Source organism: Lissotriton vulgaris, chromosome 5, assembly GCF_964263255.1.
Source record: "Lissotriton vulgaris chromosome 5, aLisVul1.2, whole genome shotgun sequence".
Classification (NCBI taxonomy): domain Eukaryota; kingdom Metazoa; phylum Chordata; class Amphibia; order Caudata; family Salamandridae; genus Lissotriton; species Lissotriton vulgaris.
The window spans coordinates 536,635,129-536,660,264 of NC_141693.1; the positions used below are offsets into that span (position 1 = coordinate 536,635,129).

Here is a 25,136-nt window from a genome sequence, read left to right on the forward strand (position 1 = left end):
TAGGCTGGAAGGGGAAAATCACCAAACTCACCCCGCTCTGGGATACACGCGCCTTGGGCAACTTGAGAAATAGCAAGGGCTTCTCCCTCTGGGATTCCATCGGCATATCCACGGTGGGTGACATGTGGGAACGGGGTGACGTTATTTCATTCATCCGCCTGAGGGAAATATATGACCTGGGGCCACACGAATCATACCGATACGTGCAGATTCGTCATGCCCTGCTCTCGGCCATCCCCTCTGGGTCGACTCTTCCTGAGTCCTCCCCGCTGGAGGATCGCCTCCTGACTGACTTCATGGTGGAGAGAGCAACTTCACTGACGTATCGTAAGCTCCTGAACAACTCGCAGATCCTCTGGCTCCCCTGAAGGAAAGGTGGGAACAGGAGGTGGGCGCCCTAGATGAACACGAGTGGAATGAGGCTCTGGCGTCACCGAAAGAGGTGGGCATCTCGGCTAGGATGAGACTTGTCCAGCTCAAGGTTCTTCATAGGGTATACTACACAAGAACACTGCTACACCGCATCCACAGAACACCACACCCTTTTTGTCTGCGTGGATGTGGGGAAGAGGGCACCTTTTTCCATACGTTTTGGGACTGTCCACGCATACAAAATTACTGGCGACAGGTTCTGCGTACTGTATCCCAGGCACTAGAGATCTCGATCCTCCCGGAGCCAAGGCGGTGTCTCCTAAACGTGTGGGAACCAACAGATTTTCCCAGACATGGTCGACTTTGGGTAACCTTAGGAATGATTGTGGCGAAGCGGGATATTGCACAGCGTTGGGGGGCGGCAGAACTTCCAACGAAGTCACAGTGGTGCATGAATATGGACAGAACAATGATAACTGAAAGGGCGGTGTACCTGAGCCGTGCATGTCCAGGCAAGTGGAATAAGGTGTGGTCCCCATGGAATGTGTACCGTGGCGACATCTGCGATCCGCTGCCTGAAGATGACCCGTTGGAATCGGATGATGAGGGAGGGATGGAGTGAAGGGGGTAGACGAGATAGGGACGCCATTTGGATAGAGGTGTGGGGGGGTGAAAAGCCATTCCCCGTTCCGCATGAGATCCCTAGATAACACATGGCAACTTATACTGTCCTAAGGATCTTTCATACAACTAACCTGCAATGTTATTTATCAATGATCGCAATGTGATTTCCTGTTTGTTCTTTTGGTTCTTTTCAAAAAACAAAAAATGAAAACCTCATTTATTTTGAAATGTGATCTTGACTAATGACCTTCAATTGATTTTGTGATGAGCCTTTTCACTACAGTAGTTTCTTTACAGTATGGACTTCATTTCCACATGGCTGTCACTGCTATTTCTGCTATGTTAGCGGCCGGCCCCTCGGGGTTGTAGGCGACTTGCTGTGTAATTGTAAGAAGGTACAATAAAGGTTTTCCAAAAAAAAAAAAACTGACGCTTGAGGACTGTTGTGCTCTTGTCAGAAGGAGATTGGGGGGAGGGGGGGACTGGTACCTGTTGTGGCGCAAGAGGCCCCTCCAGGATCAAGGGCAAAGCATGTGCGGGACACCCTAAGACCACCTCTATGGATGCCTTCAAAAGACTATTCCAGGCCTTCTTAAAGAGGCGCCTTGACAGCGACGCCCAAGAAGATTCCCAACCAGGAGAGACCCAGAGAAAGATTCCTGCCCTCAAGATGAGGCAGAAGACAATACAGGGGAGGATACCGATATAGATGGTGACTTTGACAATGAGTCAGGACAGAGTAGACCCTGGCGTCCCGAAGTGGGGTGCCAAGAAACCCCGGCTGGAGGAACTTCAAGCCAATGAGTCCAGGCAGAATGTCCATGGCCTGCACTGGCATATAAGGTGGCTCACACCCCTGAAATGGATTCTAGAATGGCGGCCCTCATTACAAAATTGATAAGACCAAAAAAAGGGTCTGGACTGCTCTTGGGGGTCTTGCCAGGATAAGGTACTAGATGTCCTAGGGCAGCTCACTAAATTTCTAGACAAGGCGGAAGACGCCAAGGAGACTGGCCACTTGGTAGGCCCTGCAATACTCTCGGGTTGGGCCCAAAGGGCTCTTTGTTTCCTCTGAATGCGAATTGTGTGCTTTTAACAGACTGCAGATGTTCTCGGCTCGTTAAAATCAAGCCCAGACTTTGAACTAGCTACCACGGAGGCTGACCCGGTGGTGAACGGAGGTCTCTTCGGAGAGCCGTTCATATAAGAACTTTCCTTGTTCGTGAACACCTTCTCCTCTCTCGATAAGGCTCAACAATCCATCAAGAAAGTGTTCAGCCAGCAAAATTCTTGAGGGGCCTGAAGAGGTAGGAGGCGCTCCTCCGGCCGAGCGACCAATCCCAACCCCCACAGGCTCCAGACGAAACACTCATTGCAGTGGCAAGACCAGAAACGGTTCAGGGGCTTCTACCCCTCGAGAGGCTGCAGCACGGGCCTTGGCGGGAAAGGCGGCATCCGTGGGGCCAACACAGCACCAGGAGGTGTCACAGGTAAGGCATACTCCTTCTTTCCTACCAGAGGTGGTGGTAGTGGGGGGAGGTTGTAAGAGTTCCTGTACAATTTACGGTTTCCCGGGGCCTTGGAATCGTATGCCATCATGAGGTGAATAAACCTATGCAACATTATTGGTAAAAAGCCAGGCCTTGATGCCTTTCCGAAATTTTCTGTAGCTTGGTTCTAGACGTAAATGTAGCGGGAGTGAGTTCCATAGCGTAGGTGCTATGTAGGCGAATGAGCGGCCGCCCATTCGCGCGTGTTTGAATCTAGGGATAATGAATCTCGCCTGATTTAGAGAGCGCAGGATGGGGTATATTTCCGCACCAGCTTACATAGGTAGTCTGGGGCTTCCCCCGTTTTTATCCTGAACATAAAACACGGTGCTTTAAATTTACATCGACTTCCTATCCTAAGCCAGTGTAGATTGTTTAGCTGATCAGAGATATGTGCTCGCTTAGGGAGGCGTAAAAGAACTCTGGCTGCCGCATTTTGGACGACCTGTAACAGCCATATTATCTCTTTGTTAGTCCCTAGATAAAGAATATTTCCGTAGTCTAATCTAAAACCAGTGAGGGCCTGGATCACTGTTTTATGGGCTCCCTCAGGGAGCTGCCAAATAGTTTTCCTCAGCCATTTTAGAATGGCAAAGCAATTTGATGCAGTTTTGACTGCATGTGGTCGCATCAACAGTTTTTCGTCAATTACAACACCCAAATTTCAAGCCGATTGGACTGGTGACGGGATAGGACCCATTTCCATATGCCAATGAGCCAGTCCCTAAAGCTCCTTACGTTCTCCAAAGATAAGCAACTCAGTTTTCTCCTCATTCAATTTCAATTTCTTGGCGAGCATCTATTCCGCCATTCTTTGCAACCCACTAAGTAGGGGAGATGTTTAAGATTTGTCTGCTGCCGATATGGAGAAAATCAGCTGCGTATCATCCGCATAAGAAAATATTGTAAGACCAGCTTCCTCTGCTCTTTTAGCTAGTGGGCTTATGTAAATATTAAAAAGCAACAGGCTCAATATTGAGCCCTGAGGCACTCCATAAGGGGAAGTCATAATATTGGAGGTGTTGTTTTTGGAAAAGACCTGGAATGATCTGCTGGATAGAAAATGTTTTAACCACTTCAGAGCTGCACTCCTCACTCCTATCCCTTCAAGGGTCTGAATTAATGTTTTGTGGGATATGGTGTCGAAGGCGGCACTCAGATCCAATAGGATGAGTGCCACCCCTATCCATTGATTGGCGGATGGTTTCCGTCACACCTAATAAAGTGGATTCGGTGGAGTACCCAGTTCTAAAACCTGACTGAGATGGATGTAATAGCCTGTTGGGATCAACAAAACCTGCTAATTGTCTGTTCACATGTTTTTCCATGATTTTAGAGAAGATTTGAAGGAGTGAAACAGGGCGGAAATTTGAAAAGATCTCTGGATCTCCACTGGCCTTTTTGAGCAGTGGAACCACCATGGCATGTTTCCATGACTCTGGAACCACTGCTTCAGCGGCACAAGTTACTACTTGTGTAACGATATATCTGTAAGAGACATTAGTTAGTGATAGATTCCTTACCTTAGAATATCCCCAGGCGTCAGACTGGATCCGGAAAGTTTTGCGTAGCAGTACCCTTGCGCGTCGGTAGGCGTCGTCTGCGGCTCCGCGTCCGTCGTCGGCGTCGTGGGCGCCGTGATGACGTCGTCGGAGTACTTAGACGCCGCCTCCGCGTGCTGACGTCAGTTCTTAGCCACAGCTTTTCCGCGCCAGAAGCGCAGAGCCATGACAAAAACCGACACTGGTGCCAAGAAACTAGGGCCCTGAAAGGGGATGACCTTAACCCTAGACATCGGTTCGCAGAACGGGGAGGATGGGTGGGCGGTAAGGAATCTATCACTAACTAATGTTTCTTACAGATATATCGTTACACAAGTAGTAACTTGTGCATCTGAAAGAGACACGTTAGTGATAGATTCCTTACCTTAGAATAGATACCCCAGCAATACCATCCCCGTGGTGGTGGGTCTGCGAACCAATATTTACACCAGAAAGTCCTGGAGAACGGAGCGGCCAAAGTAGCCGTCTCTCCGGACTTGACTATCCAGGCAGTAGTGCCTAGCAAACGTGTGCAACGAAGCCCACGTAGCTGCCTGGCAAATGTCCTGCAAGGGCACACCTCGGCCCAAGGCAGTTGTAGTGGCCGTGGCTCGAGTGGAATGAGCCCGCAGCCCAACAGGTGGTTCCTTCTTAGCCAAGGAGTAACACGCCTGGATGCACATGATAATCCATCGAGAAATGGTCCTCTTGTGCACCGCTTTCCCTTTCTTAGCGCCCGCGTACCCAACAAAGAGCTGATCATCCACCCGGAACTGGCGTGTGCGATCCAGATAGAACGAGAGCGCACGTTTTGGGTCCAGACGGTGGAGCCTCTCCTCCTCTCTCGAGGGGTGCAGAGGCGGAAAGAAGGTGGGCAATGTGATGGACTGCCCAATGTGGAAGGCCGTGACCACCTTTGGCAAGAAGGAGGGCCTAGTCCTCAAAACAACCTTGTCCGGATGGACTGAAAGGAAAGGAGGCTTACAAGAGAGGGCCTGGAGCTCACTCACTCTCCTGGCAGAGGTGATGGCTACCAGGAAGGCAGTCTTCAAAGAAAGAAGGCGAAGCGGACAGTTATGAAGTGGCTCAAAGGGAGCGCACATCAGAAAGGTCAGAACCAGGTTCAAGTCCCACTGAGGCATCACGAAAGGAACAGGAGGAAAGGTATGAGTGATGCCCTTCAGAAATCTGTTAACTATGGGGGACTTGAACAAAGAAGGTTGGTCAGGCAGCCTCAGAAAGGTTGAAAGAGCCGAAAGACAGCCCTTGATAGTGCCCAGAGCAGAGCCCTGCTGGGCAAGAGAAAGAAGGAAGAGAAGAATCTCAGAGAGAGGGGCATTGAGAGGATCCACAGCCTTTGCTGTGCACCATGCCACAAATTTGTTCCACCTGCAGGCGTATACCGTTTTTGTGGAGGGACGCCTGGCTGCAAGAATGATGTTGGAAACTTCAGGAGGCAAGTCAAATGGCCTCAACTGTCGCCGCTCAATCTCCATGCATGGAGGTGGAGACTGGACAGGTTCGGGTGGAGGACCGTCCCCTGCTGCTGCGACAGAAGGTCCTCCCGAAGAGGCAGACGAACCGGGGGATCGACTGACATACTGAGTAGCTCGGGATACCAGTACCTTCGTGCCCAGTCCGGAGCCACAAGGATGACTTGTGCTCGGTCGCGCTTGATCTTCTTCAGCACTCTGGGCAGAAGAGGTATAGGCGGAAAGGCGTACAACAGACCGCAGCTCCACTCGCGACGAAAAGCGTCGCAGAGCGAGTGCCGCCTTGGAAATTCCAACGCGCAGAACTGATGACATTGCGCGTTCCCTTCGGTGGCGAATAGATCTAACCAAGGCTCTCCCCAACGCAGAAAGAGGCCTTGCGCCACGTCCGAGTTCAGACGCCATTCGTGATCCATCGAGCACCGACGGCTGAGTTCGTCCGCCCTGGCGTTCAAGAGAACCTGCCAGGTGTTGAACCACCAGAGTCACGCCCTGATGTTCCAGCCATTGCCAGAGGCGCAGAGCCTCCTGGCATAGGGTCCACGACCCCACCCCGCCTTGTTTGTTGCAGTACCACATGGCGGTGGTGTTGTCCGTGAACACCTGCACTGCACTCCCTCGGACAGACGGGAGGAATGCTTTCAGTGCCAGACGAATCGCCCGCAGCTCCAACAGATTGATATGGAGCCGGGACTCCGCCGGAGACCAGAGTCCTCTGATCTCCGCCTCTCCCAAGTGGCCACCCCAGCCCTGGAGGGACGCGTCCGTCACAACTACGTGCTCCGGTTGGGGAAGGGAGAGGGATCTGCCGTTGACCCAATCGCGGTCCGTGAGCCACCACTGCAGCTGTCTCGCAGTGCCCTCCGAGATCAGGACATGGTCGGAAAGGTTGCCCCGGTGCTGGGCCCACTGAAACTTCAGGTCCCACTGCAGAGCCCGCATCCGCCACCGTGGGTGATGCACCAAAAGGATGCAGGAGGCCATCAGCCCCAGAAGCCGCAGCGTCAGCCTGACCGAAATCCGGGATAACGGCCTGAAGATCGGAATCAGGGCCTGAATATCCCGGACTCGCTGTTCGGGCGGGTAAACCCGAAACTGCGCCGAGTCGAGAACCGCTCCGATGAAAAGGAGCTTCTGAGAGGGGCACAGGTGTGACTTCGGCACATTGACGGAAAATCCCAGCCTGTGCAGGAGATCCGCCGTAGTCTGGAGGTGGTTGACGACTGCCTGGGGCGAGCCCGCCTTCAACAACCAGTCGTCTAGGTAGGGGAAGACTGAAACCCCTAACCTGCGCAGGTAAGCTGCGACCACCGCCATCACCTTCGTGAACACCCGTGGGGCGCTGGTAAGGCCGAAGGGGAGCACGGTAAACTGAAAGTGCTCGAGGCCTACCGTGAACCGCAGGTAGCGCCGGTGGGCCGGCAGGACGGGGATGTGGAAATACGCATCCTGCAAGTCCAACGCTACCATCCAGTCTCCTGGGTCTAGGGCAGCTAAGACCTGAGCCAGTGTCAGCATTTTGAACTTCTCCTTCCGGAGGAAGCCGTTGACGTTCCTCAGATCCAAGATAGGGCGTAGGCCCCCTTTGCCCTTCTTGGGTACCAGGAAGTAGTGGGAGTAGCAACCACGACCTACTTCTGGCCCAGGAACGCGCTCGATGGCCCCCTTGGCCAAGAGGGCCGAAACTTCCTCCTGCAGGAGACGCAAATGATCCCCCGATACGCGGTGGTGTTGCGGTGGCATGGCTTGAGGGGTCGTCTCGAAGGGGAGGGAGTAGCCCCTTCGGACGATCTGCAGCACCCACCTGTCCGAAGTGACTGTGCGCCAGTGAGAGTGGTGATGGCGAACCCTGCCCCCCACTGGCGTCACATGGGCCGAAAAGCACGGACTAGGAGGGTTTAGAGGCGGATGCTGCGGGGGCAGGTGTGGACTGGCTCCGCTTGCCTCCGCGACCGCCTCCACGGCGGTTTCCACGGCCGCCGCCGCGCTGGACGACTGTTTGCGGCGAGTGGCTGGCGGCACGTGTGGGGACGCCCCTTCCTTGGCCAAAAAAGGAGCGAAAAGCAGCCACTTGCTGGCGCGGGCCGAGAGGCCCAAGGACTTGGCCGTAGCCCTGGAGTCCTTAAAGCGCTCAAGCGCGTGGTCTGCCTTGTCGCCAAAGAGGCGACGGCCATCGAACGGCATGTCCATGAGGGTATTCTGGACATCAGCCGAAAAGTTGGCGGATCTGAGCAAGGCGTGGCGTCGAATCGCCACCGTCGTAGCCATCGCTCTGCCCAGCGAATCAGTTGTGTCCAGTCCACACCTGATCGAATATTTCGCTGCGTCCCGGCCCTCCACCAGGGCTTGGCAGAGTTTGGCCCGTACCTCCAACGGACACTCTGGCAGCAATTCCGCCACCGTTTCCCATATAGAATAGGTGTAACGGCCCAAGAGGCATGCGGTGTTGGAAGACCGCAGTCCACAGCTAAGGGACGAGAAGACCTTCTTGCCAAAGGCCTCGTACCTCTTGGATTCCCGATCAGGGGGAGCCGACGGGAAGGCGGTCTGGGAGTTAGAGGCCTGGATAACCAGACTCTCGGGGGTGGGGTGGGTGGACAGGAAACATGGGTCGCCCGGAGCCGGGCGGTGGCGTCTGGCCACGTTCCTATCTACAGGCGAACCTGTAGCGGGCCTGGACCAAGTGCCCAAAAGAACGTCCGACAAGGCCTCATTAAACGGCAGCATAGGCTCCAAGGAGCTTGACTGCGGCTTAAGGACCTCAGTGAGGAGGTTAGTCCTCACGGCCGCGACGGGGAGCTCAAGGCCCAATGCCTTAGCAGCCCTCATCAACACCACACTATATGTCGCGCCCTCCTCCGAAGCCACGGAAGGAGGAGAGACGAATCCAGTGTCTGGAGAGGTGTCCAGGCCACTGGCCTCCCCAAGGTCTCCTGTCCAGTCCATGCTGGACTGACATTCCCTTGTCAGAGGGTCCTCAGACCCCTCCCAATCCTCCTCGTCCCCCATCTCCTGAGACGCAGGGACGTTAGTGAATGAGGATGGTTCATAGGGATAGAAATCCCCGAACGGCGTCGGGATCGGCGCCGACGGGCGCCGTCCCGACGTCGGGACTCATAGAGAGGAGGTATTGGGGACGGCGTCGGCCGGGACCGACGCCGGAGGGGACACCACACGGACCGACCCCGGGGGGGTCGTAAGGTCCACCGGGGACGTTCCATCGCCCGACGAGGGTCGAACGGCACCCTGCGGCGTCGGACCCGAAGGCACCGACGACGCCGGGACCGCCGAACCCTGCGGCGCCGAGCCCGAGGGCAGCGGCGGCGTCGGGATCGCGGAGCCCTGCGGCGTCGAAGACGCCGGCGGCGTCGAGGCCGAAGCACCCGACGGCGTCGGGGTTGAACCCGACCCACTAGGGCCCCCAGACGGGTTAGCTGGGCCCGAAGGCGCCGCGGAACCCGGAGAAGAAAGGGACCTCATGGCCATGAGGAAGCGCTCTATCTCCTCCGGCGTCGCGTTCAGCCCAGGGACCGGGGGGTATGGAGCCGAACGCGGCGCCCGCGACTCCTGAGGAGCCGCGTGGGCGGTGTCACCCGAACCCCCGGCCGCATCGCGGGAGCGTCGGGGGGAGTCGGAAGAGTGATGATGTCTCTTCGACTTCTTATGCTTCTTACCTGACGACTTGGACCCGGAGGAGTGGCGCCGACTCCCGGAGCTGTGACGGCTCCGCCCCCGCGACCTGTCCCTCGACCTCCCGTGGGACCGGGACCTCACACGGCGCGGGGCCGACTGGCGGATCTCGAGTCGCCTGCGGGACCGCTCCCGCCTGGCCTTCCTCGAGAGGGCCCGACAGTCGGAGCAGGCCTCGTCGTCATGGTCGACTCCCAAACACGTCAGACACAGTCGGTGCGGATCCGTAACCGACATGAGTCGCTCGCAACCGCCGCAGTGCTTGATGCCGGGCATCCCTAACGGCACCGTCGGAGTCGTGAAGACTTCGAAAGAGATCAAAAGATCCAAAAAGTTAGTCAAAAAATGACTAGGGAACTGCTTTTTCCAGATCTGCGCTGGCTGGCGCGGAAAAAAGAAGAACTGACGTCAGCACGCGGAGGCGGCGTCTAAGTACTCCGACGACGTCATCACGGCGCCCACGACGCCGACGACGGACGCGGAGCCGCAGACGACGCCTACCGACGCGCAAGGGTACTGCTACGCAAAACTTTCCGGATCCAGTCTGACGCCTGGGGATATTCTAAGGTAAGGAATCTATCACTAACGTGTCTCTTTCAGATAGTGACGCATTTAGAAGCGTTCTGATTTCATCTAGGATCCTTGGGTCAAGTTGTTTTAATATGTAGCTGGCATGGGGTCATTCGGTGATCCGGATTTAATGCTGTTTAGGATCTCCGCAAAAGAGTCTAGATCTAGTGGGTTCCAATCAGTAACCAGATTTCTAGGTGGATCACCCAGTTCTTTGGAATCGCTCGGAGTTGGGGCCATAGTAATGGTTGGGTTTAAGTCATCAGATCCCCTAAAATCTGAATAAATATTCAAGATTTTCTCATGTAAATAATTTACAAGGAGGTTACACTGTACAAGTGGGCAGATTACACAAGATGCTTGGGTGCTACAGATGGTCATCGGGTTTCACATACAATTTCACAGCACACACGCCAACGGTCTCGTCCTCTGGTCTTCTCGTGAGAAGAATCACAGGTAGTCGAAAAGGAAGTGGCAGAACTCCTCCAAAAAGGAGCCATTGTTCTGGTCTCCCCTCATCCCAGAGGTTTCATCAGTAACCTTTTCCTGGTCAGTAAAAAAAAGAAGACAAGGGTTCTAGGCAAGTGATCAATCTACAAGATTTCAATCGGTGGGTGGTTTATCGACATTTCACCTTCTCAGGGATGTTCTCTTACCAGGCGACTGGATGGTACGGCTCAACCTGAAAGATGCCTACCTGACAGTGACTATCTTTGCCCCCACAAATGCTTCCCCCAATTTAAAAAATAAACCGGTTTTATGAGTTCTCTTGTCTTCCGTTCGGTCTGTCTTCCACACCTTGGTGTTCTATAAAGCTGCGGAGACCAGTTATGGAATGGCTCTGTGAACGATGTAAGCATCATAGTATATCTTGACAACATCCTTCTGATGCACCAGGAGGCAATGTTGCTCTCCCAGTTCCAGATGACTCAATCCCTCCTACAGGACCTGGGGTTTATCTTGAACGATCTTTAGTCTGTGTTCATCCTGATGCAATGCTTGACCTTTTTAGGGTTTGAAGTGGACACAAGATCCAAGGTTCTGGCAGATCTGGCCAAGGAATTTTTGATTAATTGCCTCAGTCACAATCGGTCCTTCACAGCATAATATCTTCCAGGGAGACAAACGGCAGATTGGCACTCCAGACACCTGCAGGATTACCTGCCTAGAAGTTAGATCACTCAATATTTGGGGAACTCATGGGACATTGGGGCCCATGACAAGTGGATTTCTTCACCTCGCGCCACAAATCAACTACCTCGCTTTTTCAGTTGGAGACCAGATCCATTTGTGGAAGCGAAGGATGCATTTTTACAGGATTGGATTCTGTTTCGAGGGTATACCTTTTCCCCCTTCTCCCAGATTCCCAGGCTCACGGATCTAATCAGACGTCAGAAAGAGGAGGTGATCCTAGTGACACTGCTTTGGTTATTACAAGTCTGGTTTCCATTTTTACTGGAACTTTCTACAGATTTTCTAATCAGACTACCCCAGCCTCCTCATCTGCAGACGAGCTAAAAGAGCAAGTTGCACCCTCTGGTTCAGGAGGGGATCCTGACCCTCAAGGAATTGAAGATTACAGAGGTCGTTGGGCATACCTGGCCTTTTGGTAGGGGCAACCTCGCTCATCCGAAAGGCATGGTCAGAGTCTATAGTCAACCGATACAAATCGGCCTGGCGCAAGTGGTCAAGTTTGTGTCTGCTATGGGGTTACGATCCAGTGGGGGCAGGTGTTGTTCACGTAGTGAATTATTTATCAGATTTGGCAGAGAAAGGCTTAGTTTACTGTTCGATTAATGTCAGTCAATCAGCTATCACAACAGGTCATGTTCCTCTACATGAGATCCCGGTGGGTGAGCATCCCTTGGTTTGTGGATTGATGAGGGGTATTTCACGGACTTTCCCTCCCCGTCCAAAGTATTCCTCCTTATGGGATGTAAACATTGTCCTCAGACTTTCCTGACAGGATAACCAGTATCTTTCATGGAAAGAATGGGAAAGCTGGATATGCTTTTGTGCCTGATCTCTTGTAAACAAGTATCAGATGTAGGAGCGCTAGAAGTATCTTCTTGTGTTTCCTCACCAGAAAGAGTGTCCTTTAAGACTGGCCAATCCAATTCTAGAGTAGTGCATTATCCAGATTTTCCAGATCACCTAAGTTGTAGGTGGTACGCTGCCGCAAGGCTTATGAAACAATGACTGAGGAGTATTGTCCCCCTGGGATCTCACCTTTTCCTTTCATTAAGGAAACCTTTCAAATTGGTCTCTTCTGCTACGATTGCAAGATGGGTATTGCAGGTAGCTGAAATAAATACCTCCACCTTCGGCACACATTCTGCGAGGGGTGCCATGGCGTCAGAAGCCTGCTCACTGGAAAGTTGGGGAGTAGTCTAGAGGACATTTTCAGGCCAGTGGATTGGTCCTCGGACTCCACTTTTAAGCCTATCTTAGGCATGGCCACGCTCTTGGTCCACCAGCTTTGAACTATAATAATCCCAGCCTCCGGTCCGGACACACAATGTAAAATTTCCTAGCTGTCATGTAGGAAAAGTTTAAATTCTTTTAAGGGCGAGGAGGCGAGGATTATTCACCCCATTACATCTTGCCTGCTTGTATCCCGCCTGAGCACCTATGCCATCAACTGTTGGAAAAGTATATTATTTACCTTTCGCAAATTGGCATGACTTTAGTTGGTTATTGATCAGGATGTATTGTTTTCTTAGATGGTTTTGAGGGCTAATTAGTGCCATTGTTATGTTATGTTAATTTCGATTTATATAGCACCAAATCACTGACAGGTCTCTTAGCGCTTGCTTTGGGACCCCGTCCTGGCTTTCCCTGCGAGATAACCCCTAGTGGGCATCCCCAAGGTGAAGACCGGGCATCCCATCGCGGTAGGGCCGTAGTGGAGATTAAGCAAGCTATTGCCCAGAGTTGCAGAGTGTGAACCCATGATTCGAGTAGGCACCGAGGCGAGAATTATCGAGTCCGTGGACATTTTGAGCTCAAGACCCTGCCGCGTCGGGAATTGAACCCTGGTCCAGGGTCTGATCTCTGCATCAGGGTCTGCCTCCTCTAACCAGTGAACTCCAATCATGGTATAGATTTAAATCCATTGTATGCTGTGATTATACCTTCTGTTAGCTCTGCTGATCTTTTCTGATGCAATCTCTTAGCCTTCGCAGGGTCGGATAAGAAGCAAGATCATTAATCAGAAAATAGGATAACTTGTTTCGCCCAAAGAAAGAGGAAGCGCTGTTCCTTGCTGCTGTTTATATGGGACTATCACTTGGAATTGTTAGACGGGGACCCGGAGGGTCGGCCGAGTACAGGGGGAGAGGCCTCCGATGAGGGCCGTCTCCGGCGATCGTACAGACAAGTAACTTCCCCCCACAGATGGACACCACACAAGGATGAGGTCTACACACTTTATATAAGATTCTTGAGGCAAGGTTATCAACGATACAGTGGGGGCAGGACACGAGGATCCTCCCAATTCTAGTCTCTGTAGGGAAAAGGGGTAGCGGGACAGTCTTGGTACCGGTCTGGTACAGGGGCGGCAAGAAGGAGCTCACAATCCTCGAGCTTAGGGGTCTGCAAAGTCGGGCCGCGGCAGCGCCAGCAGGCTAGGATGAAAGGTCTCGGCAAGGAGGGCCGCGGCAGCGCGAGCAGGCTAGGATGGAAGTTCTCGGCAAGGAGGGCCGCGGCAGCGCCAGCAGGCCAGGACGAATGCTTGTCAACGAGGAGGACCGCGGCAGCGCCAGCAGGCTAGGACGATGGTTCACGTTGCAGAGGGGCCGCGGCAGCGCCAGCAGGCCAAGGCGATGGTTCACGAGGAAGGGCCGCGGCAGCGCCGGCAGGCCAAGACGAAGGTGCACGTTGCAGAGGGCCGCGGCAGCGCCAGCAGGCTTCAGAGATGGTTCACAAGGCAGGGCTGTGGCAGCGCCAGCAGTCCGTCAAGGATGAGTTCTTCTCGGTGTCTCTCGACTCCAGGATACAACTGCCTTCCTGCTCTGGAGCTGCCCCAGTTATAGGTCTGGACTCCTTTGATGTCCGGACCCTCGCACTTGGAGGTCGGGAGGTCCGGGATGAGGGAGTCCAGACACCCAGCAGGGGGGTGGAGCCAGCGCCCGGGGAGGCCGGGGGCGATGGACACCTGGCGGAGGAGAGCCGTTGACACTCCCTCTCCCATTGACCTGCCAAGTGGTCTCTTCACCTCCTGGGTGGATGGTGGTGCCTCAATGTCGGGGCCTGGCCAGGCCCAGGGTTGGGGTCGAGCCGAGTCCACGCGGCCTCGTGATGCAGTGTCCAAAGATGGCGGCTGGGCCGGGGCCATGGTGCTGACAGGGGCCCGGACCAGCCGATACGGGAGAGTTCAGGAGCTGGAGTCCCGTTGGGGACGGGTTGCGGGTTTCCTCGGTGGGTTGCCGGGATAGTTCTTGTCGGGGATACAAGGAGAGCAGGGGTCCGGTCCCCGTCGTGCGGGGAGGGAGCGGGCCTTCCCTGAGGCCTGTCCAACAGGAATATTACTGGTTCTAACGTAATGACTCATAGGATTTGTACGCTTTATGTTTTGACACATTGATAAGGCTGCTCAGTGGAAAATAAAGGAAGAGTTCAGCATAATCCTCGCCTCCTTAACAGAATTTAAACTTCCCTTCAGTATGGTTGGAAATTTTACATTCCTTAGCAGTCTTACTACTGGGCTGCATAATTGCAAAGAAGAATTTACCACAAGTGCCTGGACCATAACACTGGTGCATTCCAAGATGACAGTCAACTTACTGCCTAGAGGTTGCACAGTGAAAGCTTACTCCACAAGATGAAAGGGTTTAGAAACTCAGATTCGGTATGACACCAATGAACACTCAAAAGACTCAATAGACACGATGCTTTTGTTAATAGAATTAGAATTACTCTAATAGGAAAAATAATAAAAGAGTTAAAACTAAACTATGTAATGAGAACTAAGAAGTGTCAGATTCTTCTGGGATCAGGATCTGAACCAGCACATTCACAGCTCCTCAGAGGCAAGAGTTATATTTTTGTTAAGGTTGACCCAACAGACAATTTTATCCGATCAGGCATGACGGAGGTCAACTAAGGGATAATCAGAGGCACTCTTACCGAAATACTTTTAAAGGCCTATGTGGCAACCTCATGGCCATGAATCAAGTATTAGCTAAAATTCCACCATTTGTTCCATTCTGGTGGCCAAGGCAGGAGTTCAGGAGCAACCAGTTGGCCTTAGAGGAACACTCTGAACTTAATATTTTTGTTGACCACAGATTTTAAGGGTGTCTGAGCCAAGAGGCCACTTTCGGACATGTTCAATCGGGCCCAGGTGTTAGGTCTATGCGCGCCAGACTGAAGCTTGCATCCAATTTCATTGCTAAGAGATGCAGATAACACAGGAAATAGGGGGATGGTGAGATTTAACTACATAGGTTTTACTGAAGCTGGATCAATGTCAGTGGTCTAAGGAGGAGTAGCAGGATGCACATGCATGCAGACAAAGTAAACCATAATTCTGATCAGTGCAGAGTACGCACAAATGGATCCCACCATTCACCAGTGAACCACTCGTCCCACATTCTCACAAAACTAGAGTTACAACTAGGTAGTACAATGTGCATAAATGGCCCTGTTAAGATAAGATATCTAAGAGGAAACCTGGAATCCTAACATCATATTTCAAACAGTCTCGATCTCACTGTGGCAGAACATCTGCCAATGAGACTCTGGTACAATCTGATCCAAGGTACATAACACAGTAATCTATGTTTGTAAGCAACTACAGTCACTGATGTACCCAAGCAGACTTTCCCAAGAGAATGCAGCAAGAATAAGATTGGAGTTTTAAAGGCTGATAGGAAAGTAAAGCGTTGCCAAAAAACTTTACGAACAGAGCCTCAGGAAATAATAAGCCTTTATCAGGTCCAATTGAGACTTTGCTATTAAGCAGTATAAGTGAACCTGGAGAATGCAAACACTCTGAACTAGCCACTTATCTAAATAATGGTTTTGGCCTACCAGGCTTTCCAAAAGCATGGAGAACAGCAATCAAGAAGGCCAGGACCCCGGAGAAAAATCTTTGGCAACAAGTGGAATTACTAGGACATGGCAATCGTATGTAACTGAAAAGCGCAGAACCCTCTAGTTGGCTGCAAAAAAGGAGAATTGTAAAGGAAGCATCTCTGGTGCATTGATATCTGGAGAACCCCAATAAAATATCTAGAAATTACTATATGAAAGTCCCATTTTAAAATTGATCAATTAGATAAATGACCTCAAAAGGAAACTTACCCATTCTCTAAAAATAGTAAGATGAAACATCATGCAAGGTGCCTGCTACACAAACAGGCAGAAAAGGCACCATTGCATACTCACTACCTGGATTGGAGCATTAAGAAAAATTTGCGCTGAGGAACATATTTCCCAGTTTTTTTCCTAGGGTGGGCAACAATGTATCCATCTCCAGTCACAATGAGCCCAAAAAATGACATGTTTACAACATGCATGCATCAAAATTTCACTACGGGTAGCTCCATCACACATTTTTCAGGCTGGAAATGAAAAAACACTGGACTGGGGAAAAAAATTTGAAATCACCTTTGGTTTTTTTCTTTAGTTCTTCTTGAGACTGTGAAAGTTCCGAAGTAAGCTGAGCAAGTCTTTGTTCTAAAAGCTTTATCTCCTCACCTCCAGGAAGTGCCTTAATGTGCAAGTGAGCAGCTAATGCCCGCTCCTTAATACACACCAAGTCTTCCTGCATTGAATCAATAAATGCTTCAATACGTAAACTTCCATCTTCATTCTAGAAAAAGAAAACAGAGAAAATATCAGAAAAATTGGGGCTGGCAACGTTTGGAAATCCACAATGGCTATTCAGACGAACACGCGCTATGTCAACAGATGATGGTCTTAAGAATCCACATTGAATAATGCCACACAGAAGGAGTTCCAGAATTGTTGCAAGGATTCTGCACAAAAACAGAACTATGCGCAGGATTATAGGACCTTGGTATATGGGGACAGTCATCCCACCACCTTAGTACACATGAGCCTAGGACTGGCTAGCTATAGTGTCACTAGCGCTCCTACTCACTCAGAGAAACAAATGATTAAACACCCCAGAACACAACACTCCCAGATCTCTCAGGAATTGCGAAACAAGACACATCCTTTAGCTCACTCTTGTACTCGTCCACAGTAAGATCTGACTGAGACACTAAACAGTTGAAAATTAACATGCCCTAACATTCAGTATACATGCCACGACAAGTAGGAAAAAGCATACTATGACCCCTTCGGTGCTCATGACGAGCTCAGCTCGTCATGAGGCACAGTGCTCGTGTGCTCATGACGAGCTGAGCTCGTCATGACCACACCCATCTTTATTAACTCCCAGCACAGGGGAGGAATATCGTGAGCAGCCAGTGTTAAATATGGTCAGCATAGCAACCAGTCTATAAATCATGAAGGAAGATGTCATCATAAAAAGACAGTGGAGACTATCCTCCATCTCCTTGCTAAGAAGCAATGTAATTATATAATAGAAGATCACTGGGCTTTGTCAGCAGACCCCATGCTTCAGCCTATAGATGGTAGATATACATTACAGGTGCTGTCTCGCTCTTCTCCCTGGAAATGTCCCTCTCCAAGTGTGTCCCACCTAATTTGTGTACCCTACTAAAAACCAAAGTATGATGTCCAAACAACAGCTGCATGAGTATGTTTTGTATAAGGGCTAAGGTCTGGCCAGAACAAAACAACAAGGGGCATTGTTGTTTGACCTTGCACATAATGTTCAGTCAAAATCCCAGGAACGTGCACAGTGTGAACACAGCAATAAGTTCTCATGTGAAAGCGATTAAAATGTTGCAAAAATAAAGATGTGTAGTAAAGTGCGAAAAAGCAGCAGGCAAGCTGCAACGTGCTCATGCTAAGTAAATTGAAAACTACAATGTCCCCACAGGCCACGAAACAGAATGAGTCATTCAATTGCCATAAAATATTGTGGTGAACTTATTGCTCACTCATCGAAATACAAACTCATGAGTCACAACAAAGCATCCAGCTAAATTTCAATGGCATGGGTTGCAGCCGAAAAACAGTGCCAGAAAAGATGTTCTATGCGGATCCATGGAGAGACTAGTATTTCTTCAAAGCACAACCAGCGAAAAGCGAATCATTACTCAGGATTAGGACTCCTGCACATCTACTAAACTAGGAACTAATAAGATGGCCAAACAAACAAGTTATTTCACTTTGGTAGAGCTTATACAGCCGCAAATTCCATACCATAGGATAATCCCCAAGCATCAGACTATCTGAAAACTTTAAGGAGCACCTTTGTGTGCAAGTCGGTTGAGTCGCTTTCAGCCACGCCGGAACGGACGTGTATGGCACCAATATAGGTGCCATCCCTAGAGTGGACATCAGTTACTTTTTGCAACCTTTCCGAACCAGAACTAGAGAGCAACAAATGTTGCTGATGTACCAGTGTGCGGACACTAAGACTTCATAAGGGTTACCTTTTATGGAGAAATGTGTTTGCAGAGCACGCAGGGGATGGGAGGTCTGTAAGGAATCTATGGCTACAGAGTCTATACCAGATAAGGTGTTACTGAAGGTAAGTAACTTTTTCTTCTGATAAAGCCTTCTAGCCACAGTTTCTTCATCTTAGAATAGATACCCATAGATAACCTCTCCAGAAGCCGGTCTGCGAACAGATTTAGACCAGGAAGTCCTGAAAGAGCAAAAGGTCAAATTGCCCGTCACAACGGACCTGACTGTCCACGCAGCAGTGTTTGGTAAACCTGTTCATAGACAACCACGTTGCAGCCTGGCAGATGTCCAGGACAGGGACTCCCTGAGCTAACGCAGTGGACGAGTCCTTGGCTCTGGCAGAGTGAGCATGCAAGCCCTCGGAAGTTGCATCTTGGACGGTATGTGTTAGAAATGGGATTTCCAGTTGGCTAAGGCTTGCACCAAAGTCAGGCAGAAACCACCACTCTAGTCAGCGCAAAGGAAGTTACACGCCAAAGATAACCCCTGCTCACCCTCTAGGTAACCGGACGTGAGCAGTAAGGCTTATCCCAGAGGCAATGTAGATTAAGTGTCTGCGCGCGCACCCAGCAACAACAACCAAATCCCACCACAAAGGAAACTCCACACAAGATTATATATAAAAATAGCCTTTGTATTATACCAAACACTTTAGATAATAAACACACACTTTACAATGAGCCAACAGGCACGGGCAGTATTTACAGGGGATATATGTACAGGACAGGGCTACATGAGCCACTGTCAGGAATAAGCACTTTTAGAACTAGCACTTGGTAGAATTAGCACTTTGTAGAACATAGAATACTTGTAGGAATAGCGCTTAGAACATTGAACATGTAATAAATGTAGCACCAAATAGCAAATGTAGCACACAACCAGTAATCACTGGTAAAAGGTAAGAACCACCTACGCAACCCTAACCACCTTAGGAAAATATCACGCAGGGAACCATGAGCTCTCTAGTACAACATATACTAGGAAAACCAACCTCCTAAGCACCACAATACATTCAGAGGTATAGGCACAAAGACATAACACATGATGCAGCAATGATATTAGGCAGGTAATCACAATTGCGCCAAAATCCCATCGTGCAAAAAACATGTACCCACGCAAGGGCACAACACCAGAACTGTCCCCCAGGCCAACTGGCCTCTCAGGGGCTGAAACGCCCTGTGTCCAAAATGTCAGGGCAGGCTGCGCGGGCAGCCAAGGAAGAAGGTGCAAGAGCCTAAACGAAGCAGCTGTACACTAAGTGCTGGGCAGCTGTAGGTCTCTTCTGCACTGGCGGAGCGGCCCTCTACCCTTAGAAATGCCCCAATCTGCGTGGAGCCTCGCAGGCTCGAAAAAAAAATGCCCCCGGCCGTTGGGAGTCCCGCTCTGGGGACTCTGAATTAACAACTGTGCCCTGAGCCTCTCCTGGGCTCTTAAGAACTGTGCACAGGTCGTTGGAGTCCTGCTCGGGGGACTCGAAGTGGCCAAAATGCCCCCTGAGCCTCGTGGGTTCTTAATTACAATCTCCCCGTCGTTGGATATATATCGCCAGTAGGTATATATAGTTAGGATTTTTTCTCTATGAGACTTTTGAAAATTCTATGTCTAATAACTTTGGCGTTTGTGGACGGAATCGGCTGAAATTGTCAGGAAAATGGCACATTTTGTTTCTGAGCAGCCCCTGAAAATTGGGGGGGGTTTCGTCAATGGGGGGCCGAGAAAAAAGGGGGGTCCCAAAACGCGTTTTTAACATTGAGTTTTCCATAGGGCGTTTGGCCTCACTTTTAGCTCGAACGGCTGAATGGATTTCCACGAAACTTGGCAAAATTGTAGGGACTGTTAGCCCGATGTGCCTTTGCTGGGTCTCAATATATGTGCTCCAGTGGATTTTGAGAAATTAACGTTTTAAAAAACAGATCTATCTGTGACAGCGTCCCGGATAGCGCTCCGGTTCGTGAACTTTTCGCGAAACGGAAATTTGCGTAGCAAAGCTGATTGGCTCTCCGGTGTCTGTCAACATTCTAAACAGTCCGGAGCGGCCACCATCTTGTCTCTCGGTAGGATCGAGAGACAAGAGGAGGAGAAAAACGAAGGGGGAATTTAATGAAAGGGGGCAAGGTAGACCCTTCTTGACCCCCTAGGAATGATGTTGGGGTTATTAAAGGGTCCCGTGGGGCAAATAAAAAAATATTGATTTTTTGTGGTAGAAGCGCTTTCCGGTTCGCGAACCGGGTAGTGAACCGGGACGCGAATCGGGAATTCGCCATTTTGTGTTTCGATTTAATTAAATTACAAGATGGAGGAAAAACAATGTGAGAAATGGGTATAAGGGGGTACGGGAGACGTATCCTGACCCCCTATGTTTTCTGAGGGTGGCTGAGGAGACTCATATATGTTGATACTTGTCTTCCAGCGGCTGCGCGTGAGCGTTTGTTTTTTTTTGCTGCGTGACATCTGTTAACGTTCGATTCGAAGGAAATCAGGAAGTGTTAACCGCCATTTTGACACTGCGAGTAAATATATTGTTAAAAATAATTGTTAGAAATTAATTTGTATTGATAAACATTGTCTGCGCCATCTTGCTTTTTTTCCAATGCCACACTTTTGTCTTGCACGGCAGCCATTTTAGATGCCTTGAGTAGACCCACTCTCTGCACGCCGCCGATCCTCAGCATGGCTCCCCACCCTCGCAAGCATCTCCCCCATGCACTGGTCACCCCCGCTCTCTGTCTTATGCATGGGCCATAAACCTCCCCCCATCTGCGCTGCTCTTCCCTGAGAATCACACCCTGTGCCCGCCCGACACCTCCCTTTCACCCTATTCACTACCGCACCCTCTGACACTCCTCTTCCTCTGTGTCTGATTGTCCAGGCCGGTCCCAGGCTATCACCTAGCCCTGCGGATGTAGTGTTGTGAACGGGCCTCCCCAGGTGGAGGCTCCTCTGCTGCAATGGAGCGCCCCTTTAGCGTTTCACTTGCCATTCAGCGGCTTGCCGCCCGCTTTTGCTGCACTGTGCCTCGTCAGTAGCGGTCTGTTGTGCGAATAGTCCCAAGGCAGCAGAACGCGCTGAGTTCTGGACGGCACCCAGGTGATGTTCTTTACTTGCCACACTGGTTTTGGCATCCTACAATGCTTCTCCGAAAAACGGCGTGTGGCGCCCCGGGGGGGGGGGGGGGGGGGCGTGAACGGTCCTCTCCAGGTGGAGGCTCGTCTGCTGTAGTGGGGCGCCCATTTAGCGTTTCACTTGCCATTCAACGTTTTTCCGCCCGCTTTTGCTGCACTGTGCCTCATCCGCCATTCAGCTGTTTACCGCTCGCTCTTGCGGCTACAGCGTCTTGCTCACCATCTAGTTGAATTGCGCCCACTCTTGCGGTGCAGCGATAGGCGGCTGCAACAGGACTCTTAAAATGGCGGCCGGCTCTTCGGATTTGGGCCTGGTCCACTAAAATGGCACTGGGACACCTTGGAACTCGTACGCTTGTCTGCTAGGGCTTGGGCCCCATTCTCAAAAGCGTCCCCTCAGCCTTGAAGATTCTACAAAAGTCTTGGGGGCCCCCGACTCCCGCAGGCTTCCGGTGGGGAGCGGCTGCCATGATTGCTTGCGGAATGGCCACGACGGAGCTACGAGATGGTGGTGCTCTCATGCTGACGCCGTGTTTGTTATATACAAGGGAACCCCATACAGTAGAACCTGGGGTAGAATGATAATTTTACAGAACAGTGGTTCGGAGTAGGCCTTATGCGGTCCTTTAAAGAAAACAGATGGTGTTAGCGAGTATTTAATAAGTCGCTAGGGAGCATTGGAAGTAGGAAAAGTTTGGAGTTTTTTATTTTTAATCTTTTCTCATAACAATATATAAAAATATATATACACTGTATTGCAGGTGCTCAAGTGAATAGTACGGTGCAGGACGTGACATAGGTGATCAAAGTGAACGAACTGTCACACTACTTTCTATTTAAAGACACATTTTATAGACAGTGTAAGGGCACCTCCATGGGAGCTATTTTTGCTCCTAACTTTGCGATTCTCTTCGTGGATGATTTAGAAACTAACATTATCCTTAACAACACAAACCCATTTCGCAACCAAATAAAATCTTGGCATCGATACATCGATGATGTCCTCATGATCTGGAGGGGTGCAGAAGAGTCACTAAATGATTTCTGCAGATGGTTGAATACCAACCAAACTGACCTCAAATTCACATACTCATACAATAGACATCAAAATGACTACCTTGATGTGACCATTAAATGCGAAGAAAACCAACTGTATACCACACTGTTCCGAAAACCTACGGAACGTAATACCCTCCTGCAATACCATAGTGCACACCCCAGGGCTCTGAGGGATGGATTGCCCTATGGACAATTCCTGAGAATCAGTAGAAATTGCAAATACAAAGCAGACTTCTTCACTGAAGCAGAAATCCTCTGCAAAAAATTAACTACGAGAGGCTACCCACGTAAACTGGTAAGAAGGGCTATGAAAAGGGCCTGGTACACACACAGAGAATGTTTACTTGAACCTCAGCCAAAGAAAAGTTTATCTAAGATCACATGTGTTACCACCTTTAACACAGCCAGTAACAAACTCACTAAAATGATTAAAAAACACTGGAATGTATTAGATCCCTTAGAATTGAACACCGGGCTCCCTCTGTTTTCATTTAAACGCGGTCGCAATCTAAAAGACCACCTGGTAAGAGCAGCCTCCAATCCAACAGCTAATAACACAATTGAAACTAGGCTGAATCTTCCACCAGTACTAGGGCATTTTAAGTGTAACAAGTGCATGGCATGCGAATTCACCACCAACACTAAAGTATTCGAGTATGGATGTATTAAGCACAATCTCAAATTTTTCACAAATTGCAATTCTAAGAATGTGATTTATTGTATTGAATGTCCATGCAAACTATTATACATCGGACAAACGACCAAACAGATAAAGACCAGAATATCCCAACACAGAAGCAGGATCCGATGTAAAGTAACAACAGCTCCACTGGTGGAACACTACCTTGAACTGGGACATTCAGAAAATGAAATAAAATGGCAGGTTATTGATAAACTGATGCCCAATGCGAGAGGAGGCAATCAGCAAACAATACTAAATCGCCTGGAATGCAAATGGATTTTCCTGTGTAAAACAATCGAAAAAGGACTTAACTCCCTTGATGAATGGAACATGTGCACCTGAGTCGGACTCAATGGACATTACCATGGAATACTGTCACGTGAACCCATTAAGCAATGTATACAAACTAATGTACATCTACTTGCCAATGCCAAAGGTTTTCTCTACAAAACAAATATTTTTCCCAGTATTGTAATAATTGTGTATTTAATATTCCTGTTTACTCCTATTTAATTCTTGTAAAAAAATTGGCGTTTTTCAAGCAGTTTTCAGCTCAGGACGCTTAAAGCATTGCAGGATCAGCCTTCCCACGCATGTATTCAGCTGCGACACTAATCAGAAGCACATGCTCAGAGTAAGCCCCACCGCGCATGCTCAGCCCAGACACGCTTCCCGGCCTGCGCGCGCACCATTCCCGACACGCTTTTAATGGAGTCAGGGACGCTCACTCAGTTGTGAGCTGCTGAAAAGAGGTACTCGGACCCCCTTCCTGCCGCACCGACCTGCAACAATTAAGTAAGTGAATCGCCTACCGCCCGGCCATTCTTTCGCCATGCTGGCTCTAATAGATTTGTACTCGCCGCGCACTGACCGGTAACGTTCTTTCAGTTTCAGGCGCCCCCTTCAACCACAGTGACGAATGCGCTGTGTGAACCCACAATTATTTGCGTAAGTGTATCATCGGTTACGTGGCCATAATCACCACAATTATTAACTAAACTAAAGCATGCCCTGACCATTGATGTTCTTCAGTTTCAGGCACTTTTCCCTACCATAGCGACGTATGCGCTTTTGGCAGCGATAATGATTATGTTCTGACCTAATTTTTTTGTAAGTAAATACCCCCTCTTCCCTCTAACTATGGCTAGTAATACACCTAGAGTCCCAATAACTTTTATTTCTTTCTCTTATTTTACAAGCTCAAGTAGGTTTTTCCCTACATAGAAGTAAACAATCGCCACTTGAATTCCCCAATAAAAGCCTGGAATCTAACAAAAAGTTTATGTAAGTCTTTGGATTAATAAGCAACTATGGTTATTCCTTAGTCCCTCATTTCGCTAAGATCTACTAAATGATTACAGTTACTGAGCCCAACCCTTGCCTATTAAATTATCCACAGATTCCTTGAAAAGCTGCGACATCCGCCCAGCTGTATTGCACGAATAACCATCCTTGCCCTCTCCACTGGCAAGGTATATAATGTTTTTACAATAGTCAAATTCTTTTAGATGCATGCGCGCATAACTTAAGCCTGAATAAACGCCGCGCACCTGGGTGAGATTAAATCATCTGCTCCCGAACTACTCCATCTCACAAAAAATGCATGCATAGAAAATTGAACATGTGCATGATTGGGAATCCATCCCTTTTAATTTTAATTTTCTCCGGGAGCACCAGAATAATGTCAGATCCAAACATGTAGGAAAACATATAAGAAAGAGAGTATAATTGAATTTTCTGTAGTTTCAGGAGGCTCAACTGTCCTGATGAAGATCTAAAACAATATAGATCGAAACGCCGTCGACCTACCCAAGGAATTTCACTTGTACCATTGTATATAATTGTTGTGTGTTTTTATCCTT

General features: G+C 49.8%; 1 protein-coding gene across 1 annotated transcript in view; it reads right to left on the reverse strand.

Moving 5' to 3' along the window:
* KIF20B (kinesin family member 20B) overlaps positions 1-25,136 on the reverse strand; it is an 870,233-nt gene that overhangs the window by 521,875 nt on the left and 323,222 nt on the right. Inside the window, exon 16 of the mRNA XM_086921981.1 lies at positions 16,453-16,657. Coding sequence (XP_086778107.1) covers positions 16,453-16,657 — 205 coding nt within the window. The remainder of the gene's footprint in view (positions 1-16,452; positions 16,658-25,136) is intronic.